Below are 25,845 nucleotides of genomic sequence, written 5' to 3' on the forward strand. Positions count from 1 at the left end.
TTAAGTTTAAGCAATATTTATGTCTGTGTGTTAAGAAAAAAAATAAACATATGGTTTCCTATATTCTTTTCAACAAGGCCCACAACATAAAAAGCCTTGAGCAGGAAACACTGTGCATTTAATAACAGCTTAATCCTCTCTCTCAAAGTGGTTTAGAAGAAGGCAAATAGAGATAATTTAACAAATTCTATGTAAGTTCAGAAGCCAGCTAGCTAGAATGAAACACAGAGAAGAAAGGCTTTGTGAGATCATTGTAATTTTGCCCCACCCAGGCAAAGAAGGGGACCTGGGGCTACCATGCTGCTGCTCTGGGCAAGGCTATGACACATTGCAGTGGCATTCTGCAGTACCGTGGCTAACCTGAGTGGCACAGAGATCTCTTCGAGCTGTCTAGGACGCTGGAAACTGCTTACTGTGAGCCTTCAGCTGCACTAATACCTCGTTTCTTACCCAGGCTGAGTAGTCGAGCTGGAGGGCTTGGAAGGCTATCCTGGTGAATGAAGGGCTATCCTGGGTGAATGGCTTCTGATAAGTAGGTGAATTCTTTCAGAACTGGTTTGGGTGTCTCAGCCTGGCATATTCCCAGACCATATACACATAAGGGTTTAATTCTGGCAAAAGCCATAGACCTGACTCAAAACCATGCCAAGAAGCTTGCTGTCGACATGGGAGTTGGGAGACAGCAAATGATGAAGTGTTCATTAATATAGACCATTCAGTTCTAGAATTTGTCCCCAGTTTTTATCATTTCAGAATATAATCTGAACTATTATTTAAATTATCACTATCCCCCATCTGCCTCCTTTTTGTTACTGTAAACATGGTATATTTAAAATACACATTTTGAATGCTAATACTTTTTAAACACAAGGTGTTTTCTCTCTTTGTGTTTAACCACAACTAGAGACAAAGAGGAGGAAGAGAAAACAGTGAGTCCTAATCTAGGAAAGTACTAAAAATACAATTAATTTAGCTTTAGCAGTTTGGGTTTCTATCCAGGATTAATGGGTATGTGCCACAAACTGTTCTCTGTTCATGCCTTCCTTTCAGACATTAAAAATGGGGATAAAATATTTTTCTGTTTCACAAGATAAATCCATTAGTGTTCATGGGAATCTAAGATATCATTGTGATGAATGCCATGAGAAACTAATAGTTCTGGGTGCAGCACAGGCTTGGGAAGATTTGCACTAAATAAAGGAGTGGCCAGAAACTGAATGAGCAGGGCTGAACAGCTGCCTTTTCTGTTAACTCTCATCCAGCCCATACACTAAATGAGGCAGGGATCCTGTGGAAAAAAATACTGAGCCATCATGTAATTATAGTCTATGCATGCATTTAAAGATGCATCCACACAAGGAGGCAGAACTGAGGCTGTGCAAATACAAACTCATTTCTTGCACCTCCTAGCATTTGAGTGCTTCTCTCTGTAGTGAAGCTGCATGCAAAAACCTTTCCATGTAGGATGATCTGGGGCTGCTGTACAGAAGTCATAAGGGTATCCTTTTATGGGTCTACTAGTTTCCTCAGAAGTTGTCTTATTTGACATAAAATATACACAGGCAGACACAGACACACACACGCGTACACACACACATGTTTACACCTGTATCTGTCATGAAGTAATGTAGTGGGCACGGGCTAATCTAATTCACACAGTGAATCTAGGTTCGTCTGCTGAATTTCCTTCCCAAAGCACTGATCTTCACAGTGGAGGTGGATTATGCCAGAAAATCACACATAGAGGAGGGTTTTGTTACCACCATGGGAGGAGTAGCCAAGGGATCTGCAATTATGTGGAGCGAGAATATAAACCTCTTACACAGGAATGCACAGGAGATCAGCTGCATTCCTGCAGTCCAGTGCCTGTGGTAACAGCAGAGAAATGCTCTAAAACTCCTGGATTAGTCTTTTTTGCCCTCCCAGTTTTGCTTAGCCTGTTCACTGGGAGTGTAGAGGTACAATACAGATGGAAACCAGCTCTATTTACCTTACCTGGGGTGTTCTAGTCTAATGAACAGTCTAATTTTTCTGTCAATATTTTGATTTTTCACTGCTGAATATTTTAGCAGGCACAGCCAAATACTCCAGGATTATAGTTGAGTTTGGAGAGGGAAAAATTTCAAGAGAGGGAACATATTTATTTTTTTTCTTTATGACTTTTAAAAGATAATAGAATAAATTACAGGTGATAAACCCTTAAAATACAGACTTCCTTAAACTGCCTAAGTATAGATTTTCCTGTCTGGAAGATTTTCTGCTTACATTTCACTTTTTGGATAGTATCTAGATTGACAAACAAATGCCACATTGTACTTGTGCTGCCTTTGCAGCAGTAATAAAGTTGATTTTTACTCTGTCAGCTGCTCAGTGATAATTTTCAGAAGTTATTGTTCAGCTACTCTTCTACGTTGGCACAAAATGATGTACCCACATTTCTTGTCAGAAAGCACACTTTTTATTCAGAGAAAGAAAAAAATGCATCCAGTGAATTGTATTGGCAAAGTAATGAAAAGAAAAAACATACAATACCAGTAATTTTTCAGTGTGTAGTACCTTATAAATACATTTCAACGGCCTATAAAATTACATTATATTTGATCTGTCCAAACAAGACACAGATTTTCAGCTTAAAGTAACTTACAATTATTTCTTTTGATGATTTAATGTATCATACAACCAATTCAGCCAGTATAATCAGTAAGGAAACACAGTACCTACAACACGTCAAGGCTAAGAACATGGAAAATATATGACCAAAAAATCTCACAAAGAATAAAATTCACTTGTTTTTCAGGGGGACAAAAGAGGTTTGTGTTCCACTGAAGTCCTTTATTACAAGATAAACTATATTCAGAAGGGAAGTTCCTTTGTTGGTCTCACTGCAACACATGAAGTTCTACCAGCAGTTAAAACTAAAACAAGACTGGACATATATGTCAGAATTTAACACAAACTCTATTTGAGATAATTAACTGTGTAAAGCATGAAATTATTTATCCTATTGTTAACTGACAAGTGGTTGTGCATTTCTAAATGTCTGCATTCCCTCTCAGTTCTTTGGTATATCACTAACTTTAATGCAGATATCCTCTTGAATGCCCCTGAAAAATAAGTAAACCACCAGCAGTGACATAGCCAAATAGCCAGACACATTCATTGTACTTAATATACAAGGTCATGTTTTAAATTTGGGTGTTGGTGCTGATGTTTACACATAAAATTGGTATTTGTATGCCTGGATGCTGGTTGAGTAGAAAATACAGGACAGGAAACTCAAGTTTACATATAGCTTTTCAGTGTATTATCAGTGATTTTAAATACAGTATAAAATAGCTTATAGGCTATTATCTCTACAGTTAATTTTATGTTTGATATCCCCATAGCATTATACCTCCTTAGAGATTTACTGTATTTTGAACCATCAATGAAAGGCAGTTGTGTAAGATGAAATCTCAGCTCTGCTGAAAGTAAGACCGAGACTCACTTCAACAGAGCCAAAATGTTCTTATGTTTATAAGCTAAACCTGCTATCTTGCTACATTGCACTGTATCCTTGAGGACTGTAGGAGACTTGATTATCAAGAGGAGCTGTTTACACTGATCCAGACACATTGATTGTTGCAGGTTTTCAGTAATCTTGCGCTACAGCAAAAGCATCATGCATTACAAATACATGTTCCATTTTCTGCACATGCTCACCCTCTTCATCGGGAGTGCACTGTAAATGTGTTTTGTTTTCCAGTGAGTTCTGATATGTAAGTACAAAGTGATATTTATTGTTATGATTCATCCATTCATTTTACTTTGATTTGCTACTTGCTCATTCAAAGAACAGCATCACCAATGATCTTTAGGAATAAATGTTGTTTCTACAATGGATAAGCATTAAAACGTTTAATTTCTATACTCTCATTTAGCCAAGTCTAGTACAAAATGCAATACTTAGAAGAAAAAGATATTATCAAAAAGGTGTGATAAATCTACATGTATAGTCTAGAAGTGATTTCCAACCAGTTTATCATCAGTTTATAGGTCCATCTTAATGCCTAAATTACTATAGTGACAACAACATATCTTCAAACTAAAAAGAAATTAAGTCTTAACCTAAATTTTCTATTTTGAGCAACACTATACTATAAAGTAGACTCCTCTATGGGTTATATCTCAGAGTGCTGTATGTAACACATATAACATCATTACTATTTTACTATTAATATTAGTCAAAAAGTACTTACAAAATGGTCAAATGAATTTTAGAAAATGGTATTCTATCATTAGTACAACGTAGAGAAAGAAACTTCAGCAATAGTGGTACGTGGCTGTACATGTCAGTATAGCTAAGGCTATTGCAGTTGGAGTGGCAGGTCAGCAATGTATTGTCTTCTCTGATGCCCACTTTTGATTTCCTGTTTTCATAACAGGATGTTATCACCAAAGGAAGCATTTATTTTCAGGATACTGTCCTCCCCAGAGTGGCAGTCTCTGGTGTTTAATAGACCAGAGCCAGAGTAAAACCTGTTCCTAGAGTTTGTTGTTCCCTGTATCCTTCATAGACCTGAACTGGCCTCTTTGGGTGTAGCTAATTGACGAACTCTTTTTACATGGACTGTCATAAATGTGGAAAGGAAGTTGAAAATTATAATCTTAATTTTAGGTCATATTCCCTGAATTTTAGTTACTCAGATAAATGGCAATACAAATGTCATACAAAGCAAGGGGTGACAAAACCCTGAAATCTTAAACAAAGGTTAATAGTATGTTTAGAAGAGTGTAACCGATTAACTTGTAATTAGATTTAGTGACTTTTCTTGCTTTCACAATTAGGAAGTCCAAAATAGATTTTGATCTTCAATGAAGCTCTTACTTGCGTAGAATTCTACATCAGTCATTATCATAGATGCAATCTGGAATTGAAATAAAATGCAAAAATATTAGTATTGTGTAGTACTTCAACTCAAGGATATATTTGGTGTAATTGAATATAGTTATTGTATTGTTTGAAATGTTCAACATACCATCACCAATATCATCGTAAATCTCTCCATCACTGTAAGTTAAAAAAAAAATAAATAATGTATTAAAAAATTGAGACATCAGATATATATTCTTATTTGCATGCAGATACAAAATAGTATAACAGTATGGTGCAGTCATGCTATCAAGTAATTCATTTGCTAATTACAAAAGTGCAACCTTTGTGGTACAGAACAGTGTTGAGCAAGATGGTCCAGTTAAGGGATTTTCAGTGAAGGGTAGAACAGGATACATTTCTTTCTAACATGAAAGGTTCACTTTATTAGCACGTTGTTTTAAAATTAGGTTTTTAAGCAGCTATTCTAACAAACTCATAGAGATATTTCCATAAAAAATTAAATACTTACTGATTTTTTAAATGAAAACCAGAAAAGATGAGTAAAAAAAATCAGTATGCCCTTGAACTTCTTATTTGTTTCTGTATTGGTCAATGCCATAATAGTTTTGGAGAAGCAGCTTTTTAGATAATGAATTTAGGTAATGTCTATAAATGATACATGCTCCATGAATAGGAAATTTCAAAGTATGTCACTTAGATACATGAACAGGCCTATGGAAGCCAATAAAACTATTTATAAGTTTAACATGTGTATAAGTGTTTGCAGGCCTCAATTCTAAATGTGACATCTGATTTGATATTTAAGGGTCTAACATTAAGCCCATTGAAGGAAATAGAAAGGCTTTGTCTGATGAGAGTTTTGGATTAGAGCCTAAATGCTGAACTCCATGCAATTATTTGGAGCAACACTGAGCCAAATCTGCCTAATCCCAGTAAGACTGAAATAAAAATAAACCTAAAGAAAAATTGGTCCATTTGAGTTAAACATTTGAAAATGGCATCAATACACTTAATCATGTTAATGTGCGGTTCAGTAAGATTCTAGTACCGATAATGTTTAATTTATGTAATTTTTCATAGTTTAAAACAGAGTTTATGGTTAAGCAATGAGGATGGGGCCATGGAAATTCTCCAGTGTGGATGTATGTGACTAATGCCTGAGAAATCTAAACTCCATAAAAATAACTTAATTTGCAGGACTAGAATGACATACTAAAATAATTATATTTCACTTTTACTGGACAAACAGTTTAAAACAAAATTGACTGTTGTAACAAACTTTTCAAGAAGATCACTTTGTACTTACTTCTCAACTAAATTGCTTCTCAGAACATAGCCATCTGTAAAATTGAAAGATACATGTATTTCAGTTAAATTTAAATATTCATGTTATTTGTTCTGTTGCTAGCACTAGTGAAATGCAGTTTTTCTGTTTTAGATATTTCAGACGGAAAGACAGATGGATAGTGATGTACAATGAATATGTACTTGAGGAAAATTTTGCTCTGTCCAGTTTTAGTTTTAATCACTCTTATCTCCTTGTTTAGTATAACATGGTGCCTTAGATACGGAATCAGAATAATACAATAGCTCCAAGACCAGTTAGATGTCTACTGTGCAAGGTGCTTTCCATATTCATAAAATGTCATTTCTCTTGTTTTGTTGCAATAGTTTCCGTTGTGCACAAAACTAGTGCAGAAAGGAGAAAATAGTAATACAGGTTATGCAAGATTAGGTTTTCATCTTATAGTTTAGTTTCCTGGTTGCATGAGAGGGGTGTGAAACAATAGCTATTAACACAAAATGTAGTACAGTTCACAAATTACAGCACAAAAAAGTGATATAATAATATTTATAATAATAACAGAAATATGTATAGTTTCCTACAGGGACAAAAATGTATTTCAGTATATATATACACTAATTAATAATCATTAATAATCATTAACTGTAATTGTTTAAAAATTTCTAAGTGTTTCAGATTGATAAACACGGTTTGTATAGATAATGGAAATACCTTAGAAAAGCTTAGAAAAGCTACTCACTGGTGAATTATTCTGTTACTCTGTTGCATTACTAATGAAATCAGATAAAACACATATTCATCAATATATTCAATCTCTTGAAAAAATTACTTGCTGTCTTTGATAAAAGATATCTACTGAAATACTTGTCAATTGGTATAACATATACAACCAAAGAGAAAGCCATAACTATAATTACGTATTTGTAGGTAAACATTAGTATGTTGGTACAAAATATGACAGATCTAGAAGAGAAATGTGATTTTGTGTTATTTTTGAAATTACTGTATAAGTTTTCTTCTTTTATTCATTGGGAGGCTTAAATGGTCACACAAAAATGACAGTTTTTTAGTAATTCATACACAATTCATGGGTTTTAGAATAAATTTATTAGCTTGACCTGAAAAGTTCCTTGAATTCTTGGTGCTGCTACTGCTCCATGTGCTTAGGGGAACTCTTATGTAGTGGAAAGTATCAGTTTTCTGCTAGCATTTCTGGTGGCAATCCTTCAGGTCAGTCTAGGTGAATCCTCAGATTTTATTTTTTTACCTTAAAGAAATATTTCCTCCTTCACATGGATTTTTCTTTTCTGATACACAAGACATGAAAATATCTTATATTTTTAAATGCACAGTAATGTGCAGCTAAAGAGTCTCACACTTTGTGTGAAACCTTTTTCACATCCAAGCCCTAATTTTGTTATAACTGAAATAGACTTTTTCAGAATCTGTAACTTTGTTAGTAGGGGAAACCTACTGATTGACATCAGACAAAATGAGTTAGTACTGTTCCCAAAAGCTGCTGAATTGTCACAGTCTTCAACTGGCCAGTGTTTTGATATATAAAAAAATCCTATGATTCCTATATGGAATATTGGAAAAGTTGTCTGACAAGACTAGTATCCCACATAGTACTGCAAATAGTAGTAAGTAACTCATTCTTATATACAGCTTTTCTTCATAAAGAAACATCGGCATAATTCATTTTATCTTGGTGTATTTCCATCTTAAAATAGGTAGTTATCAGATATTGCTATAAATCTCAAATGTAAAGAAGTTTTTTTTTCCAGAATATGCTGTATATAAAGTAGATTAGTGATTTGCTTTGTAAAGGCCATAATACATTAAAAACACTGCATTTTCAAAGAAAACTTCTGTCTTGTGCTAGAGCTGAATATTGCCTAAAAGGGCATTAATCTCATGTCATAATATTTTATTTGACATTAATCTGCTTTAGCTTCTGTTTAAGATTTAAGTTACATGAATAAAAAAATAGTTCTATGCATTTAATATTTGATTGCAGCTATGTATGATAAAATTTGCTTAATTTGCCTGTATTTATATCTTGAAGGTCATGAAGACTGGATACTTACATAAATTCTATTATAAATTTTGCCTACTAAAAATGTTAAACTGCAGGTAATCTTTGATAGTCAAAGAACCCAGTACTGCAGATTTTCAGTCACCTGCATATTCTTTCAGGCTGATTGCAGGTTGGTATACATAGGGAAAGCTCTGTCTATTCAGGATATTCGTAGCCTGGCTGTTGTTCTGCTGATTTTAATTTCTGAGATAAAGGCATGGAAATTGTTGTTTGCTTTTTTTAAGATGTCATCTTTTTTATATTCTCTTTAAGCAGAGTCCAGTAGCCTCCGGGACTCCTGACGTCTCCTGGGAATCATTTAAAATCATTTGGCTAATCTAGTCTTCTCTGTTTTTTCTTTTAATTTTTTCACATGAAATACATGAAAGCAAAATTTCTTTGCTTACAGTCATGGTGTACAAACACAGTGCACTTGCAAGCCGGACATCAATGTGACAGTCCTTCTACCGCTGCAAAGCATAATCTAGGTTCTTCTGACAGTCCCTAGCCCCTAAATGCATGGGAGATACAGCCACCGCTGATGTCACACTCTTTCGAATTTACTAATCCAAAGTTTTAATTTCTAACTAATATATTCATATTTATGTGACTTCCGTAACAGGGAACAAGGCAGCAGGTCAGCACACTTCATCTTGATTACTTAGTACAACTGAAAGCTATGACACATCAGGCCAGCTGCTCTCTGATGGTGTAAAGGAAGCTTGGAGGGGACACAAATTTCCAGGCACTGAAGTCCATTTATATCCTAATACTTAAGCAAAATTTATGAAAGTGAGTTGAAGGGTTCTGTGTATTTCAAAAGGTGCATGGGTCAGGCCAAGGCAACAGTAAGAAGGAATTTGAGAAGGTAAATGAGAATTAGTTCCTTCTTTCACTTTTGAAATTTCAAAATACATTGCTAAGATTATCAACCCTTGCTTAAAAAGGTGGCAAGACATTATAACATAATTTGCAATTTTGTTTAACTGCCAGTAGAGGCATGAAGCTATGGAAGTGCTTCATAAATTAACAATTAAATGGAAGAATTGATGTGCAAGAAAGTAACAAAAACATCTTTAATTGTTGATTTGCAGTGTATCCAGCTTTCCAAAGGTAAAATCACAGCTTTAAGGTATGAGGAACTAGAGCAACTAGAGCAAACAACCAAAACTGTCATGCACTTAACTAAAGTAGGATTCAAACTTCACTAATTAATGTCAAAATTGACAGAGATCTATTCAGAGGTTTTCAGGGAGGATATTTTTATTTGTTTTGCTCTATTATGCATAGCAAAGCAGTAGCTCCTGTCACTATTTGAGAGGCTTTGAAGACTATGTGAGGAAAACAGCCAACATGAACTACTTTCTTCTTTGTCATTAGCTTGATTCAAAAAATGCAGCATTGAAAGTTGCCCTTTGGGAAGTGGCTACACTAGTGCAATCCATATTTTGAAAAACATATGTGTTATGCAAGAAGTTCTTCCTCACCCTGCAGGCCTGCCAGGAAGAAGGCTATACTCCAGACTGTAACAGATGAGCACAGAGGACAAAAAAAATAGAAGGAAAGTGACTGAATCCCCTTCAGAGGTTTACAGCATTAGACTGTCTTCTACATAGGTCAGAGGTAAAAAGTAAAGGTGAGTGGAAGGATGCTGCTACTTGGAATGTAGTCTGTTCCTACACAAAGTGAGGTTTCATTAGGAGATTTGAAAAGTATTGTAACAGAAGCACATTAAGAAATTGAAACCAACAGTAGATGGTCCAGACTTCTCAAAAAATGCAGGAACTTCTGCCAATGCACACCCTGGCCAAGGGTTTCAAAGAAACACTGAAAGGCCTCACACGGCTCCCAAAACAAGCAGACATGCCAATGAGGACATATGCCTTGAATGAGCTAGGGGCTGGGGGGAAGACTCCTAAGCAGTTCCACCCCCCCACCCCCACCCCCCCCCGGCCTGTTGAAAAGATTAAACTCCGTCTCTGTCAATCCAAAGTAAGAATATTGTTATTGATTTTGCCTTGGCTGCAATCAAGAGGCAAGTGCTACCCAGAGGTGCAGCAAGGATTTTACTTTTACTAGATTCTGTAAGATATCATAGCTGTACACTTTTGGTCAAACAGAGGGAGACAGAAGCAACAAAAACTTCTGCTAATCTTAGTTGATGCAAAGCAAGATTTACATAACTAAGTTGTCCTTTTTCTCACATTTGGTATTTCTTGTCTACTGGAGTTTTATTTTTTTTTAAGGCAAGCTGCTCTTAAAACACAATAATAAAATAACAGCAATCTACCTCTTGTCAACCACCAGGCAAGGAAAAAGACAAGTACAAGACTGTTTTAATATGACAGTGAAGGTTTTACATGTCCTGACTCAGTCATTCTCTGGCAATTTGATTTGTACTACAGCTTTTTAATAAAACTTACATTTTCCATCTTCATTCCTGCATAGGACCTTGGTATCATCTGTGCTTTCTATAATTTCAAGACACTCCCCTGGTTTAACTTGTAAGTCTTTAGATCCCCATCTTCTCTGGGGCAAATCCTTGACTGTGGTGGTAGAGTAAAGAACTTTAATTTCACCTTCAAACTGCAAAAATAAAGTAAAGAGATGCTGGTTAAAAAACATCAATGTAAAGCTTATGATCATGAAATTTTTTAGACCAATATATTCCCATTTATTACTAAGTTTTTGGAAATCAGGCACATAATTGTTTATGCTACGTGGTATGTGTCCATGCTTGCCATTTTGATACAAATGCTCAGTTCACTATTTTTACAAGTAGTAATGTTTTACCTTTCAAAGGCAAAATAATGGATTATTTACAAATTAGGGGATACAAATTAGAGGACACCATACAGATATTTTAGTCTTTATATTTTATGCAAACAAAACTTTGAACAAAACTTACTTTGAACTTTTTTCTGAACTCTTTCTCATCTCTTTCCATCCTTTTAAGCTTTTGTGCATCTTTTTCATCTGATTTATGTTTTCCAATGCTTGGTGATTTTGATGAGCTAAAACAAGAGGTTACAGATAAAATTAACAACACATCTGAGATATTGACAACCTTTTGATAATTCTAGTGAAAATACATTTGCCTTCATATGTCCGGTATGTTTTTGTTGCTCTATAAAACTAATATGAATCATACAATACAGATTTGATTTCAAAAGAAAAAGTTGGGGTTGTCTTTCCTACTTTTTTAATGAGTTCTAATGTTAATATATCTATCATGTAAGTGAATATGGAAAATTATTCGAAGTATTTAGCTGCTACTGCAATGACAACTTTACATCTACTAAAAATAGTTTAGGTAAATGATACCCGTCACTTCAGAATTTCTAGGCAAGGAGCAATTTTTGTGAAGTCTGTATATCTTTGGGCAATAGGCTGTATAACACATGTCCCACTGAGAAGGCAGCTGGAACGTCTTAGCCTTTCATATAGTAGCTGTGTTAGTCCTATGTGCCCATAGAAGACCTTGTTACACCAGGAAATATGCATTACATGACCCATGTCAAGTTCTGTTGTTTCTTCCACATCCCTGATACTGTTGTTTTGTGCAAATGAGTACAGAAAGGTTTCATGCCCTAACTTCCCTTCCTGATGCTGTACCTGGGAGTTTAAACTCTGACTCTTTTTGATCCTTTCTTCCTTTGAACTGGATACACAGTTCGAAGAGCTCTGTTTCAATGCCTCCAGACTAGATTATTGTAGTGCACTCTATAGCTCTACCTGCGTGGAATTAGTAACAAAAGAATGTGACATATTGCAGGCATCTTCACAGATGCATCTGTGCTCATAACACATCTGTGCTCCAGAGATGTCCATAACTTCCTGGTCCAGGGTTAAAAGTTTTCCATGTTGAACTTGACACCTCCAGATGTGTTTCATGTCTATAACACAAAGCACTATCTCCTTTTCTCTTAAAATTCTACAGCAGCTGAGATCAAGTGCTTAACCTAACAGTCCCCAAATTTTGATAGGAAGAGGACTGCATGCAGAGAATCTACAATGAGGTACCTTTAGGCCATGTATTAATTTCTACCTCTTGTCCATCAGGGACTGAATTTGTGGAAATTCAAAGCATGCTTATTTATTCTATAGTCTAATTATTATTTCAATCTGAAATGGAGGCAGGGAGCATTCATCCTTCATTGTCCACAGTAAGGTTATGAGAACTACAAAACCTGACAACACCAAATAAAGCATACATATCTAGTAAATAGTTTTAAAATTTTTTACAGTGTATTACAGATTTCTAATCAGGGGAGTAATTCCCATTTTCACTTGCTTGAGTTCAGGCGGTGGTGGAGGGAAGTCTGAAGAATCTACATCATCATAAACATCGTCTTCACAGTCTGAAAAAATAGTGTTTAGAAAAATAGAAAATTATTATGTGATCCTCAAGTATTGAAGTTGTGTTACAATCTATAGTAGTGTAGCTAAGCTGACCAGAAATTACAGCAAGTACTGTAGCCATTTACTGTCTGTAGTAACTGTGGGTTCTCTGTTTTGCACAATCTACTGTGCAAAACAAACACCACCCAACCTTTTCAGAATAAGACTCTTTATTAATATTAATAGGTATTCACTGATATTTTAATCTTCTTAAGCTGAAGCAAGTTTTAGCACATGTTGGCTAATGCAGTAGCCTTTAATCTTCATTTTAATTAGTCCATTTCCCACTGTGTTGCATTAAAGTATATTTTTGGAGTTTGATTTTAATGTACACTCATGCACTTCTATAGCACTCTGGTCAATACAACCTTGCTTAGAAGTGGATATGAATCACATGTATGCTAGTTTTTAGGCCATCTTGCAGTGCCAAAGCAGTGAAAAGAGTTCTTACCCCAAGAATATACTTTGAATTACATTCAGCATATTTGTAGAGAGGAAGCAATTGTTCAACTCATCAAATCAATGGCTAGAAATATCACAGTAGGAGATAAAAGGTTTAGAACTCAGTTCAGGCAACAGCCTCAAAAATTGTAGGAACTTGCTTTTTATTCTGTGGCTGAGCTGATATTTATATGTTATCTTACAAAGACACTGCAAGTGATAAAAATGACAACAAGCATCTCTTTATACTTTTGAAGTCTTGAATTAAGTGCTTCTTTCCAAGTGTATCTGTTCATACGTAATGTCAAGTAAGATGAACTAGTGGAAATCTCACATAGAAAAATCATGACTTCTTAAAAAATACATTAAATTGTTTTCTAGAGAGCTTGCAATGTATATGTATTTCCTTGTCTGTAGCCAAATCAGTCACAGTATTTGAAATTTGTTTGCTGAAACTGGGTAAGCAATGGGATATCCTGTTTCCTTCCTTGGATGTATTTTTGTGACTAGCATGATACAGAGTAATGTATACAGAAAAAAAAGGATCAGGAATCAATATGGAGACTGAACAATAGGCTATTAATTACCTTTTCTAAACTGCTTTGTTGAAGGAGACATGCTGGAAAAAAAAAATGCTCATTAAGTATTTATATCACATTAATAGGCTTTTGCATCATTTAGATAATTTTAAAAGTTTGCAACACAAGGACTCCCAAGTAATCTCCAGACATTTTGAAGCTCTGCTGACACCAGCAATACTCATGGACTATAAACTGGTTCAGAACTGAATGAGAGAAGGTGGTGGTAAAAACACCAGTTGCTGATCTAACCTCTAGGTGAGATGGGTAGAAGACACATCCTAAAATTTGGAATAATGGGACTGGATTTAATAGTTCATCTCAGCTAGATCGTACTCATGAGCAAAGTACATTTTAACTGAGGATACAGCAAACTTACATCACCAGAATGGCACAAAGATGATGCATTATTTTGGTGCTCTTCACCAAAAAAAATTTTGTGTATATTTTAATTACCAGACTTTTGCAACAAATACAGCTTGTTAAGACAATAATTATATTATGCAGGTGAAAAGAAAGGAGGTCAGTGTTTTTGCAGAAAAATATCATCCTGAGCTGCAATTTGATGAGTGATTCATTAGGCCGCTGTGAGAACATGTTAGTAGCATGTGATTAATGGTTTATTAGAATTAGTTAATGTGTACTGTGATTTCCTGACAGAATCTTACAACAAATCTCCATTATCTTCTGCCCCATTGACTTTGGTTGTTTTTTCTCGTACACTTTTCTTTTTGTCATCTTTGACCTTTAGCCTCTTCAAGATTCCCCAGGACCAGATATCATTCTTATCTTCATCCTGTGATACAGACCTTTGGAGTATGCATGCAATTATCACAATGTAAAATGTAACATTCCTTTTAAAAGGTCCAGTTTAAATTCTTCACTGATGCACATAATTGTCATTAATGCCAACAATGTATATACCACAAGGCAAGGACACTTACCTGAAAGCGAAACACTAAAATGCTAAACTAGAAATATGTATGTTAGGTCATTTGTAGATACTTAGGTATATTTGTAGCTATAGTTATTAATCTAGTGGCTTACTGTTTTCATGTTGTAACTCAGCAAGCTAGCATTTCAGTTTGTTATTTTCATTTCAGAGCTATTCTGTCCAGTTGGGGATTTGGGGATTTTTATGACTGCAGCTGCTTTTGTTGACATACCAAATTTAATTACAGAACAGAACTTCTCTAAAAGACCAAAGAACCATTTTTTTTTAGCTTCATGAATCCATCCTGATGTATACCTACTTGCTGATTATCCTAATACTTGCTAATTATTAAGTCTAAATTAAAAGTACTAAAAACTGAAATGAAAACACTGTTAAAGAAGCAAATTATTTAAATGATATAAAAACATACCTAGTTACAGCATCTTCATCATCAATCCCATCATAAATTTCTTGATCAGAAGGAGGAGGCGGAAACATCTCTTCAACAGATCAAACAGTGAATTAATACGTTTATATTTAATGCTGCTGAATAGGGTATTCATTACTGGTCTCTTAAGTATGTCCCTTGTGTGTGCAGTTTGTGCAGTATACTTGCAAATGGAATCTTTCTGTAAACCAGCACAGCTTATTTATTAAAACAGTGATTTAGACTGATCCCAGTTGGTTATGCCATCCACAGCATTTAAATGTGGCACTGCCAATCACAAGAGCATGAATACTGAAAACAAATGCATTTACACTGTATTTGATGAAATTTGAAATGGCTGATTTTGGCCCAGTCATTATGATGACTGATGACTTTTAAATTTTTGTGTGTGACTCAAGTGATGATTGAAGATGTCAGACCAACACTCTCAGCAAATGACGCCTTGTGTTCATCCACAGAAGCCAGAGGCAAGTGCAATGTAAGCTCCCCATTTTGGTCTCAGTTCTGACCTTTGAGCCCCACCTTCTTTAGTGTGGGGTTAGCTCAGTTTCCATGTCCAATTTGAGCCACTGATCAGAGTAATCACTGAAATCTGTACTTAGCTGGCACCAGCTTCCTTCAGCACTGCCAGGGGATGCTTCTGCCATGACTAGTATCTAAACTCTAAGCTGAGAAGATGAGCTGTGCTCTTGTGATCAACAGAGAATGCTACATAAATATATGTGCTACCAAAGGGGAAACTTGGTGTGTTCTTGGCAGTGTGAAACTGCTGCAGTCATACTGGTTGGGACTGTGGAGTATCACCGAAACTGATGTTCTCCTTAACTCTGTCAGCAAAATGCAGCTTTAATTGGTAGTATTACTGGTTATTTCAGAACTGGATTTCTCCTGCACGAAACCTCTTGCTCATGCTAATATTTTGCCAATTATATCTCTGCTGTTTTGTAGGATGATTTACCTTCACACAAAGTTCTATCATCTTCTGGCATGCTTCTGGTTCACAGCATCTGAAGACAAAACTTCTGTTTTGTCCAAGTTCCCATAGGTGGAAAGAAAGTTAATTTAGCCATTATACTTCCTTGTTTGTTGCCTGTTAGCTAACATATAGCATGCTTATGGATAATTACTGCATTATTTGGAAGCTGCAGAGGTCTGGATTTGAAGGTAAGCAGTACACAGAAACAATTCCCCCCAAAAAGTATATGTACAACTTACTTCCAGCTCCACTTTGAGCACCACTCTGACTGGAAAAGCAAACAAGAGACATTTTAGAGAAAAACAGTCATCTTTGGAAAAAGAAGCCACCATGATCACCCATCACTTTTGTAGTTATTAGTTCTAAACCTTTTGGATTTGGCACTCATCTACATTGCCAGCTGAGCACCAAAAATTCTGCACTGGAAGCTCAGGCACGTGCTTTGGTGTTCTATATAGGCAACAACTAAATGTGCCAGTTCTTTTTTTCTCTCTGTTTTCACTACTCTCACACTGATTTCATACAGACAAGTATTCAGACAGTTGCATTCTCAATAATAGTAATGAAAAAATATAATCTAATTCATAAGTGAACTAGCTCTTAGATGAAGAGAGATTAAATTTTAGTAGAATCAGGTAAAGCAGGAAAAAATATGCTTGTTTTTTTTTACTTGGAAGTAATTAATTACAAATCAGAAAAGAGTATTTTAAAATATCATTCACAGTAATTCAAAGGGGAATAAGAGAGTTATCAATACCATGTTTCGTTAATGTAAAAAACCCTGACAGTATTTTATAAGTAAAGCTGTGAAGCAAATCCTCTATTTGCATAAATCAATGCAGATATTTCAAGCCAGTGAAGGTGCACATTTTCATATGAGCAGAACATTCAGTCCTAATTATTAATAATTGTTAGCAACTGTTAGCAATTTCCAATAAAGTGTCATCTTCAAGGAAATGCAAATTGATGTCTACAGCTATAACGATTCACTATGTTTGGAATATATTTATATTCCTGTTGATAGCCTGAAAGTAAAGTGCAAAATATGACTTAGGATCACAGGATGATTCATGTTGGAAGGGATCTGAGGAGGTCACGTAGTCAAACTTGATGGGAATAAAAATATAACCTGATTGAACACTAGAGAGTGTATCCACACCCTTTAGATTCATCCCTTATGAGGGGATGTTCTTGAGATGAAACGGTGAACAATGGTGAACAAATTAATTTATTGCTCACCTAGCTTTTATTGGATGATGCTTTAAACCTCTAACTGCACGTTTCTAACATTTCAAGGATTCCATATTAGCCCAGTGTTCTAACAGTAATTGAAAAAACCTGATAGGTTCACAATAACTAAGATTATTTCCAGTTCAGAGCCTTATCTAAACTGAGACATCAAAGTATTTGTTAAACTCTTGTGCCTAGAAATCCTGAAATACAACAGCCTTAATTGCTTATTAATTTTGGAATATTAACAATACTACTGATAATAAGATAATACTGTTTGGTCAAGAGGCTTTTTTTAGTATGGCATTCTTACAGTGGTTTCAAAACATGTTGATGTATGTCAGACCTTCCAGCAATTCATGCTCATGAACTGAAGAGAATGCTATTAATCACTAGAGAAAATAAAAATGTCAAAATACAGCTTAAAGGATTTAATGAAGCTGAGCTACTCATTCATCCTTCCAAGTTCCTTACACTGTTATTTTAGAATGCAACAGTGTAAGTATTCTTATTTGCTTTTGAATTCAATAAATTTTCTAAATTACTTGCATTGAGGTGGTTAAATTGCAATGCTTGCCATAGTGAAAAGGATTGGCCAGTGATACTTCTGCAACAAAGTACCTAATGCTGAGAATACCTAAAACCTAGAACAACTAAAGTAACTCTTCCCACTATGTCATGATGCTGAGATCAGTGCTCAGGGAGGAAAACTGATATTGAGCAACCTGGAAAAATATCAGATGCAAAACTATATTTGTTGCTTAAAGAATGCAAGCCTGAAGGCAGATCTTTCCAAGCGCTGTTTCTGGAGCTCATGTTCTAGCAGCTGAGGATCAGCTGCACCCAGCAGCCAGCCAGCTGCGGTCCCTTTATTCCAGCCAGGTCTCTAGGTTAAGGTGCTGGGAAGTGGTAAAAGCAGGTGTAATGGCTGTATGTTTTAAGATAGTAGTCCTACACACTGGAATCCTCTACACCCGTATGCAGATCTCTTATCTGAATCCTGGGGTATGTGTTTCTGCACATCAGGACATGTAATGGAGAATGACCACTAGTTTGTTGCATCACATGACAGAAGCAGACTTTTCTGTGTGGTCAGCTAACAGAGGTACCACCGTCATGTTGGGTTATGTCATAGCCTTGACCCTTGTCACGAGATCACTAGGATAATTCCCTGCCAGCAAGTTTGATATCCTGCTGAAAATGACACTTCTCTAGCTGCAGATCTATTTAATGGGAAAAATATGGCACATTGAAGTAGAGAGTCTGCAATGTAGCACTGCATTGCAACTACATGTGAGACTGTGCCATAGAGGAAAAGCTTCTGATGAAGTCAAAAAAGTATAGCTCATATCCACCCTGTGGGATTTTAGAGGCCTTATTTTCAGGATTAAACACATTAAACACATTCTTTTCTGAAGGGCCAACCTGGTTACGCTTCCAGAAGTGCCTTCTCTTCAAAAGAAAAGAGGTAGTAAGACTCATAGTAAGAATCATAGTAAGACTCATGAGAGCAATGAGGGTGGTCAGGTGTTCCCCAGTGCAGTGAGTGTTTCTATTGCTCTTAGAGTCTTTTATTCTTGTGTGTTAGAAAAAGCATTATGTGACTTCAAAAGACAGAACAAGAAAAGAGAGGGAGGGAAGAGAATTGCACTTCCTGCAGATGATTCGTAATCCTTCATGTTTTGCATTTTGTTCTCTTTTGGACTGCAGTGCTGTAGGCCCTCTTCCAATAGTATAGATTCCTCAAATCTTAGAATCATAGAACCATTTAAGTTGGAAAAGACCTTTAAGATAATTGACTCCTGAGTATGAGTGCTTATAGATGGTGGATTGCAGAATCCATTCTTGCTTCTCTGACTACTTCAGTTTGAATAGCTCAGTTACATGAGCTTGGTTACATAAATGGCTGTTCTTTTGTGACAGGAGTCTGTCTTGTAAAATTTCCCCTCTCTAGGCTAACTGGGGTGAATCATTGGCCCCTTTTCATGTGTTCCTTATACATACCTGCTAATACTGTCCTGGTCTCCAATATCATCATACACTTCTTGTTCACTCTCTGGGTGTTTCACAGGAGTTCTGGTTTGTTGCTTTCTTCTTAAAGAATCATAATCAATCTCCACCATGGTTGTTTTAATGTATCCATCTAAGTGAATGAAATCATGTAATTAGGCAGAGATAGTTTTAAAGCTCATGGTAAATGGATCAGTTTAACAGAAGGTTCAGAATCAGTGATTGAATTGTTTTGTATGATCTTTGAAAACTTTCAAAGAAATGTCTCATTTCAAGCAGCCTTAACTTGAGTCTCCATCTGTCTACACAAATACAAATCTCAGATCTGTCTCAGATCTCCCCCCCAAATCCTCCTCAGCTGGTGTCAAGTTAACTTCATCTTTATTTGCTTCTCCGCTACAGCAGAAGAATTTTCTGCACAGACTCAATGAATCATGGGGCAAGCTCCCTTTCTCAGCTAACCCTGGGACCACTGCAGACTCCTGGCATATTTTAAGCCAGTCCATGACATAAAGATTCTGACAGGTCATTAGGAGGGAGAGACACTTTGCATTGATTTTGCTTCAGGTTGGTAGACATGCTGCAGCTGCATTGCTATCCTCTTGTCCCTGCACTTTCGCTAAACAGATCTGGTTATACCCCTGGGTGTAACAGCTCAGGAGAGACTTACAGCAGAGCAGTCTGCCTGAGATTGGGAACTCTGTCTCTACTGAGGAGAATTTTAGACAGGCATACTGCATGTACAGAAGAGAGCATGAATGGATTTTCTCAAAGGTGAAAAATGCTAATGCATTTATTGAAAATGGAAAATCCCTCAACTTGACTGCTTCTGAGTGAATCCAGTTTTTAGTGTGCTTCCCCTCAAATCTGTAACACTTTTTTTTTTATTATTTAGATGATCAGAACTGGTTTTCCTCTGTTGTTTGGTCTTCTTCACAGACCGTTACTGGCCTGTGAACAGTGAAGGTTGAAGCACTGGTGAAACAAATTGGGCTGTACCATTGACACTGATCGGTGAGAAGCCTTGTACAGCTTGCAGTTTTGCTGAGGCAAGAAACAGTTTATGAAAAGTAAATTAGTTAAAGGTAAATTAATTAATTGACTGCACATGCTCAAGAAAATACCCTTCTCAAAGACTTCACCAAGATTGGTTCTCCTATGTACAAAATGATCCATGCAAAACACTTATTTACAAAACTTCAGTGTATCACAGAAAAGGTGATACTGAAACTTACTTCTTGAAATCATCTTGGCCAATCCCCTTGCCCAAGCGGGATCCGCTACAGCAGGTTGCCCAGAACCATGTCCCATCAGGTTTTGAAGATCTCCGTGGATGGAGATGCCATCACTTCTTTGGGCAACCTGTTCCCTTGCTTGGTCACCCTCACAGTAAAAAAATGTTTCCTGATGTTCAGACAGAATTTCATGTGCCTCTGGCACTGACACTGGACACCACTGTAAAGAGCCTGGCTACATCTTCTTTACACCCTACTGTCAGATATTTATGAACAATTAGAAGAGCCTACCTTCACCAGGCTGAACAGTCCCAGGTCTCTCAGCCTCTCTTTGTATGAGACACACTCCAGTTCCTTAATGTCTTTTTACATCCAGTATTTCAAAGTGCTGATCTGGTATTGGCTAGTTGTACATGTGTGAACTGTCTTACTGAACTTATTGTCATTTTAGTCTCCTTAAAAATCAAGCGAGTGCTTTTAATAACTTTCATTGATTTTATGGATCAGTCTTTTGCCTTTGCTATAATCCAGGAGCCAGATCATCAACCCCTTATCATACTCATAGATCCACTGATGGTATTTATACAATTAGAGAAACATCTTAGATTTCAGACAAAATAAAATCTAGAAATCAGTTAGAAACTTTCCATAAGAATAGGAACAAGACAAACACTTAAACAGGGCCTTATATTCTCTGCTTCTATTGTAGGAACACCCGTGTTATTTCTAATACAAAGACATGAAAAAAATGCGATCCTTGTTACTTGCATGGAGGCAAGTTCTGATGAAGGCTGACATGGAATTACTTCTCAGTAGGTCCCTGAGGATCCCAACATATTGTTCCTAACTTATTCTAGTCCTTGTAGGTGTTACATTATGTTGTACAATAACTTCCTACTACGAACTAAGCCTCACATGCCAGCTAAGGATAGGAGGGTGAGTTGTAACTATTTACTTTGATGGCCAGTGACTCAGCCTCGGTAAGTTTACTCCTTGGTGTAACACTCACATGTTTGCTGTCACACAGTGAAAATATTCAGGATCACAGTGAAGAAACAGAACTCACAACATCCTTTTATCCTGCCCAGCCACTTTCCTTCTGGGTTGTCTCTGAGGCGAATGATTTCAATCTCATCCCCCTGTTTGACAGTCAGCTCATTCTTCCCTCCCTTGTGGTCAACACAAGCTCGTGCCTGATGAAGGACTTGGACAGGTCCTGTTAACTGCAGAGGTGAAGCAACAAAAGAAATCATAGATGTGGAAAAATGGGAGTTCTTTCCCAAACATTCAGACAGAAGAGAAAATAACTGTAATGACGATTATTTGTTTCATTAACATTTAAAATAGTCTTGGCAAATGAGCAGAAATGTATCACTCCTGTCCCCAGCTATGTAGTGTAAATTAATAATCAGGAAAGAAAAGAGAGGGCAATGGCATAGCAGCAGAGCAGCTTAAGAAGTTACTGGCAAAATCACAGAAATATAAAGACTAAACCCATGAGGCTAACCCATGGAGCCTTTCACAGACTCCCCAAAGAGACTTGTATTTAATTCCAGTGGGCAGCTTCATGTAGTTCTGGCAGAACTACTTGTATGAGTAAATGTTCATTAACAGAAATAAGTTCTGTGTTTACAATTCTACTCTATAAATGATCCTACAAGTACTCACCAGAGATGATCACATTGCTTACTGGAATTCTGGGTTCTCTTTGTGAGATCTTTAGTATATGTTATAGAGAAACCACTTAGAATATTAGTATCTGTGGCTTTAATATAGATGGGATCTTGCAGAGGTATGTGGATTTTAACAATTATAGACTAGCTCAGGAATGTCTAACCTGTATAGGTGGTGAAGAAATGGGAAAGAAAATATGCACTAAAATATATTTGTTTGCAGTTAAGAATAATAACATATTTTAATGGTCGCAAGAGAGCAGTCTGCAGTCTGAAAGCATTCAGTGCACTAATACCTACACTTCACAGGAGCGGTCTGAAAAATATACTTGGGGCCTGAAAAATGTTAGCTAACCCATTATTATTGACTATTAGTATTTGTCTTTAATATTTACTCCTTAACTCATATCAGTCTCTCCACAGCAGACCTAGGCTATGATGTGAGAGAACCATGGCTTTACTGTGCACAAAGCATAATAGGAAGAAAAACAAAGCTGCCCGCTAGGTACAATGACACTGAAAGAAGCACAGTGGAGTATTGTGAACAGGCATTAATTAACAGAAAATGACTGGCAGATTTGTGAACTGTGGTAGCATGCTGATCACCAGCTGTATAAAAATTATATAGACCAGAAAGAACTGTCTCATCATTTAGCCCCTAGACTTTGACAGTGACTGTAACTTCTCTACACATGCCCTATTCCCCTCCTCCCTATTTAGGCTGGAAGTCCTTTTAGACCAAGGCAAGGGCAATGTGTTGCAATATAATGTTGAAATCTCTTAAGGGCTGGATACTGTTGTATCTGAATCCAGTAAGGCAAAAAACCACTAAGTATATGGGATCCAACTCCCACTTTTATTAAGGACTTTTGATGTTATTCTAGTGATGTAAATGCTTTTTAAACAGAAAAGTGAAAGGAAATGTTTTTAAGGCTTTTTTAAATAGAAAGAATGTGAGAAGGGAATTTAATGAAAACTACATAAGCACTGAAAAAAACCTTTGCTCTCAGTACAGAGCCTGAAGTCAAGCATATGCCAAACATAAAAGGGTAGCTTAAATCTTTATTCAGAATTTGTCCAGGTGCTTGAACTACCTACTATAACAAATAGTTTTGTAGCCAGCCAAAAAGTTTATTTTGAACTCAACAATGCTTCTTACAAGTCTTTGGCCAGATTACAAAACAGAAAGCTTACTTTGAACTTCTTCCTTATTTCCTGCTCTTTCTTTTCTTTTTCCTTTTGTTCTTTCTTCTCTTGGTCCATTCTTCTCTTTTCTTCCTTGTCCCGTTTCTTCTCTTTTCCCCTTGATGATCTGAAAGTGCATTGTCAGGACTGAATGTAGCCGTGAAGCAAATCTCACTGGAGCTTTCTTACCCAAGGTTAACAAAGAACTACCTGTGATGGGAAAAGACTACTCCCAGTGAAATCAAAGCTACAGAGTCTAAACCGTAGTATGGCTGCAACAGATAGAGTAAGCAGCACTTCACCTTATCTCTTATATATAATTTAGAGTGGCTGTCCTCAAGAGGACAGCACGCCAGACAAGGCTGTCTGAAGATGAGACTGGCTCTACATGTGCATGTCCAAACATCTCTGAGCTAATTTTGGCAAGCAAGCTTGGAAACTGATAGCAGTCTAGGTGTTGTGGCACTGACTGCAACTGTTAAATATTTACCCAGGCCATCAGTGGTTGATGCAGCCTGAACTGAAGCCTGAACTACCACTGGACTGTGGTTTTAAACCTAATACAACCTGTTCCAGCAGTCCACACAAGTGACAGTCAGTCTTCTGCACTGCATCATAAATGTTCCTATCACACCAGGGTACATTGCCTGCTGTGCATCATGTACTGGATGGTACTGAGATCTGAGCCCCAGGATGTAATTAGGACTATAGCTACAGCTCTGTCATTTGCTGCCAACGGTTTGGCTGGAAGAGCTATGCTTTACAAACCCTATGGAATCAATTGAGTGAGGCTCCCTCCTTTTCCTTGTTTGGCCATTTTGCGAAATTGATATGTTCAAATTATATTAAAAAAAAAAAAAGTCTGAATGAGGATCACTTGTTTTGGTTATATAGTTTAAAAATTATCTGTTTTCAAAGGGAATTCAACAATTCATTTTTGCTGAAATTCATTCTACATCTGAAACAAGGTATTTTTGTGTAAGAACTTTAGACCGTTACTTATTCCAAGGGAATTAGAGCTTTTCTTTAGCTATCGCCATACAGTGAATCGCATACATTTAGACATTAGCAGCACAAGAGACTCCTCAAAATAAAGGGCTAAATGCAGAAGAATGAGCAGAGTTCATATTCTGGCTCTGTAGCTATTCTAGGGGACTCAGGCCCTGAGAACTGTAAATCCAGCCTCTCATAGGAGTTCCAAGTATATTTATCTAGAAAGTGAAAAAAACAACCACAACAAAAGATCTGAGACCATAGCACCTAGGGGCTGAGCTTATTTTTTGTCCTAGACTGTAATTCCAAACAGTGATTCAGACATGTTCCTTAGATCAGAAACCAGACTTCTGTTATCTTGATCACAGTAACCACAGTTTTCCAGCCCAAGGCATAGCAGATCTAAGTAGGAAAGAACCTGTGAACAACCTGACTTTCTCTAGGTGAAATGAATGAACACAATAATGCCTGACAGGGATTGCAGTGAAATCACACTTTTGTGCCAGATGAAGTGTCTTTGTTAACAAGCTTTTAGTAATAAAAATACAATAGGTTATAGAGTTTAAAATTACTACCTGATGTCATTTATGTCTTCATACATCTCTCCATCACTTTCTTGGCCCTGTAAGACAAATTCAGTTTTCAATTACTTAGATACATTTAGAAAGACATGAAGAAACTGGACCTGCTATGTAAGCTTCATACAAACTATATAAAAACATTTACAACAAAATGTAAATACAAATTAATTTAAACTTCCCAAACCAAGCATTATGCAAACCCCCTATTCTTTTTTTCTGACATTATTTTTACAATACCACAACTATAAAGTCCTGGATTGTTACAATCACACTAGCACATTGCTTAATCCAAAGTGGATGTTTTAATTGCAGTGATAGTTCTGGAAAGCCTTTATCTGTATTGATGATTGCACTGCCATGGTGAAGGTGCCAGTGTTAGCAGTAGTTAACCTGGAATGCTAGTGATCTAAATGGGACTCAGATTAGGGTCCTGGAGACTTTTCTGGTCCTAATATATCAGATACTTAAAGACACTGATACAAACCTGTGCTTTACTGAAACGAGTACTTTACTAGAACAGAACAGGGCCCTTGCTTCTGGAAAAATTCTGTGAAATGAAATGTCAGTGGAGATAAAAGGAGTGGGTTTTCTTTCTTTAAAACCACTTTTTGGTGTCTAGCCAGCTTTGATAATTAATTTCAGTTTGCTCTACTTACCCAGTTTTATGTCTGTCCTTCACAATAAGTAATTCACTCTACAATTTACTGTCAATATACTGGATTTTTTCTGCAATTAATTTTCTAACGTGTTGAAGAGATTTTGCTAGATTTTTAAGTTTGTGCTAAAAAGGATAGGTTTATGATGGAGGATAACACTTACCCCCTCTGTCTTTCCATGACCTATATGACAAAAAATAAAACCAGGGTATTTATTTTTTGCTGTACAGAAAACAATTCAT

The 25,845-nt window shown here is 36.4% G+C and overlaps 1 protein-coding gene across 4 annotated transcripts in view; it reads right to left on the reverse strand.

Moving 5' to 3' along the window:
• Positions 1-2,441: 2,441 nt before the first annotated feature.
• FYB1 (FYN binding protein 1) overlaps positions 2,442-25,845 on the reverse strand; it is a 68,499-nt gene continuing 45,095 nt past the window's right edge. For 3 of the 4 annotated variants that reach the window (XM_074856282.1, XM_074856284.1, XM_074856283.1), the window contains exons 5-19: positions 25,767-25,786; positions 24,942-24,988; positions 23,383-23,500; positions 21,582-21,738; positions 19,275-19,413; positions 16,280-16,308; positions 15,047-15,116; positions 14,351-14,491; positions 13,692-13,723; positions 12,518-12,623; positions 11,171-11,276; positions 10,686-10,848; positions 6,183-6,216; positions 5,019-5,050; positions 2,442-4,907 (exon numbers count right to left, since the gene is read on the reverse strand). In XM_074856282.1, the coding sequence (XP_074712383.1) occupies positions 4,885-4,907; positions 5,019-5,050; positions 6,183-6,216; positions 10,686-10,848; positions 11,171-11,276; positions 12,518-12,623; positions 13,692-13,723; positions 14,351-14,491; positions 15,047-15,116; positions 16,280-16,308; positions 19,275-19,413; positions 21,582-21,738; positions 23,383-23,500; positions 24,942-24,988; positions 25,767-25,786 (1,217 nt within the window). In that variant the 3' untranslated portion in view covers positions 2,442-4,884. The remainder of the gene's footprint in view (positions 4,908-5,018; positions 5,051-6,182; positions 6,217-10,685; positions 10,849-11,170; positions 11,277-12,517; positions 12,624-13,691; positions 13,724-14,350; positions 14,492-15,046; positions 15,117-16,279; positions 16,309-19,274; positions 19,414-21,581; positions 21,739-23,382; positions 23,501-24,941; positions 24,989-25,766; positions 25,787-25,845) is intronic. The other variant, XM_074856285.1, reaches the window with a different exon arrangement.

The sequence above is a fragment of the Strix uralensis genome, chromosome Z (genome assembly GCF_047716275.1).
Source record: "Strix uralensis isolate ZFMK-TIS-50842 chromosome Z, bStrUra1, whole genome shotgun sequence".
Lineage (NCBI taxonomy): Eukaryota > Metazoa > Chordata > Aves > Strigiformes > Strigidae > Strix > Strix uralensis.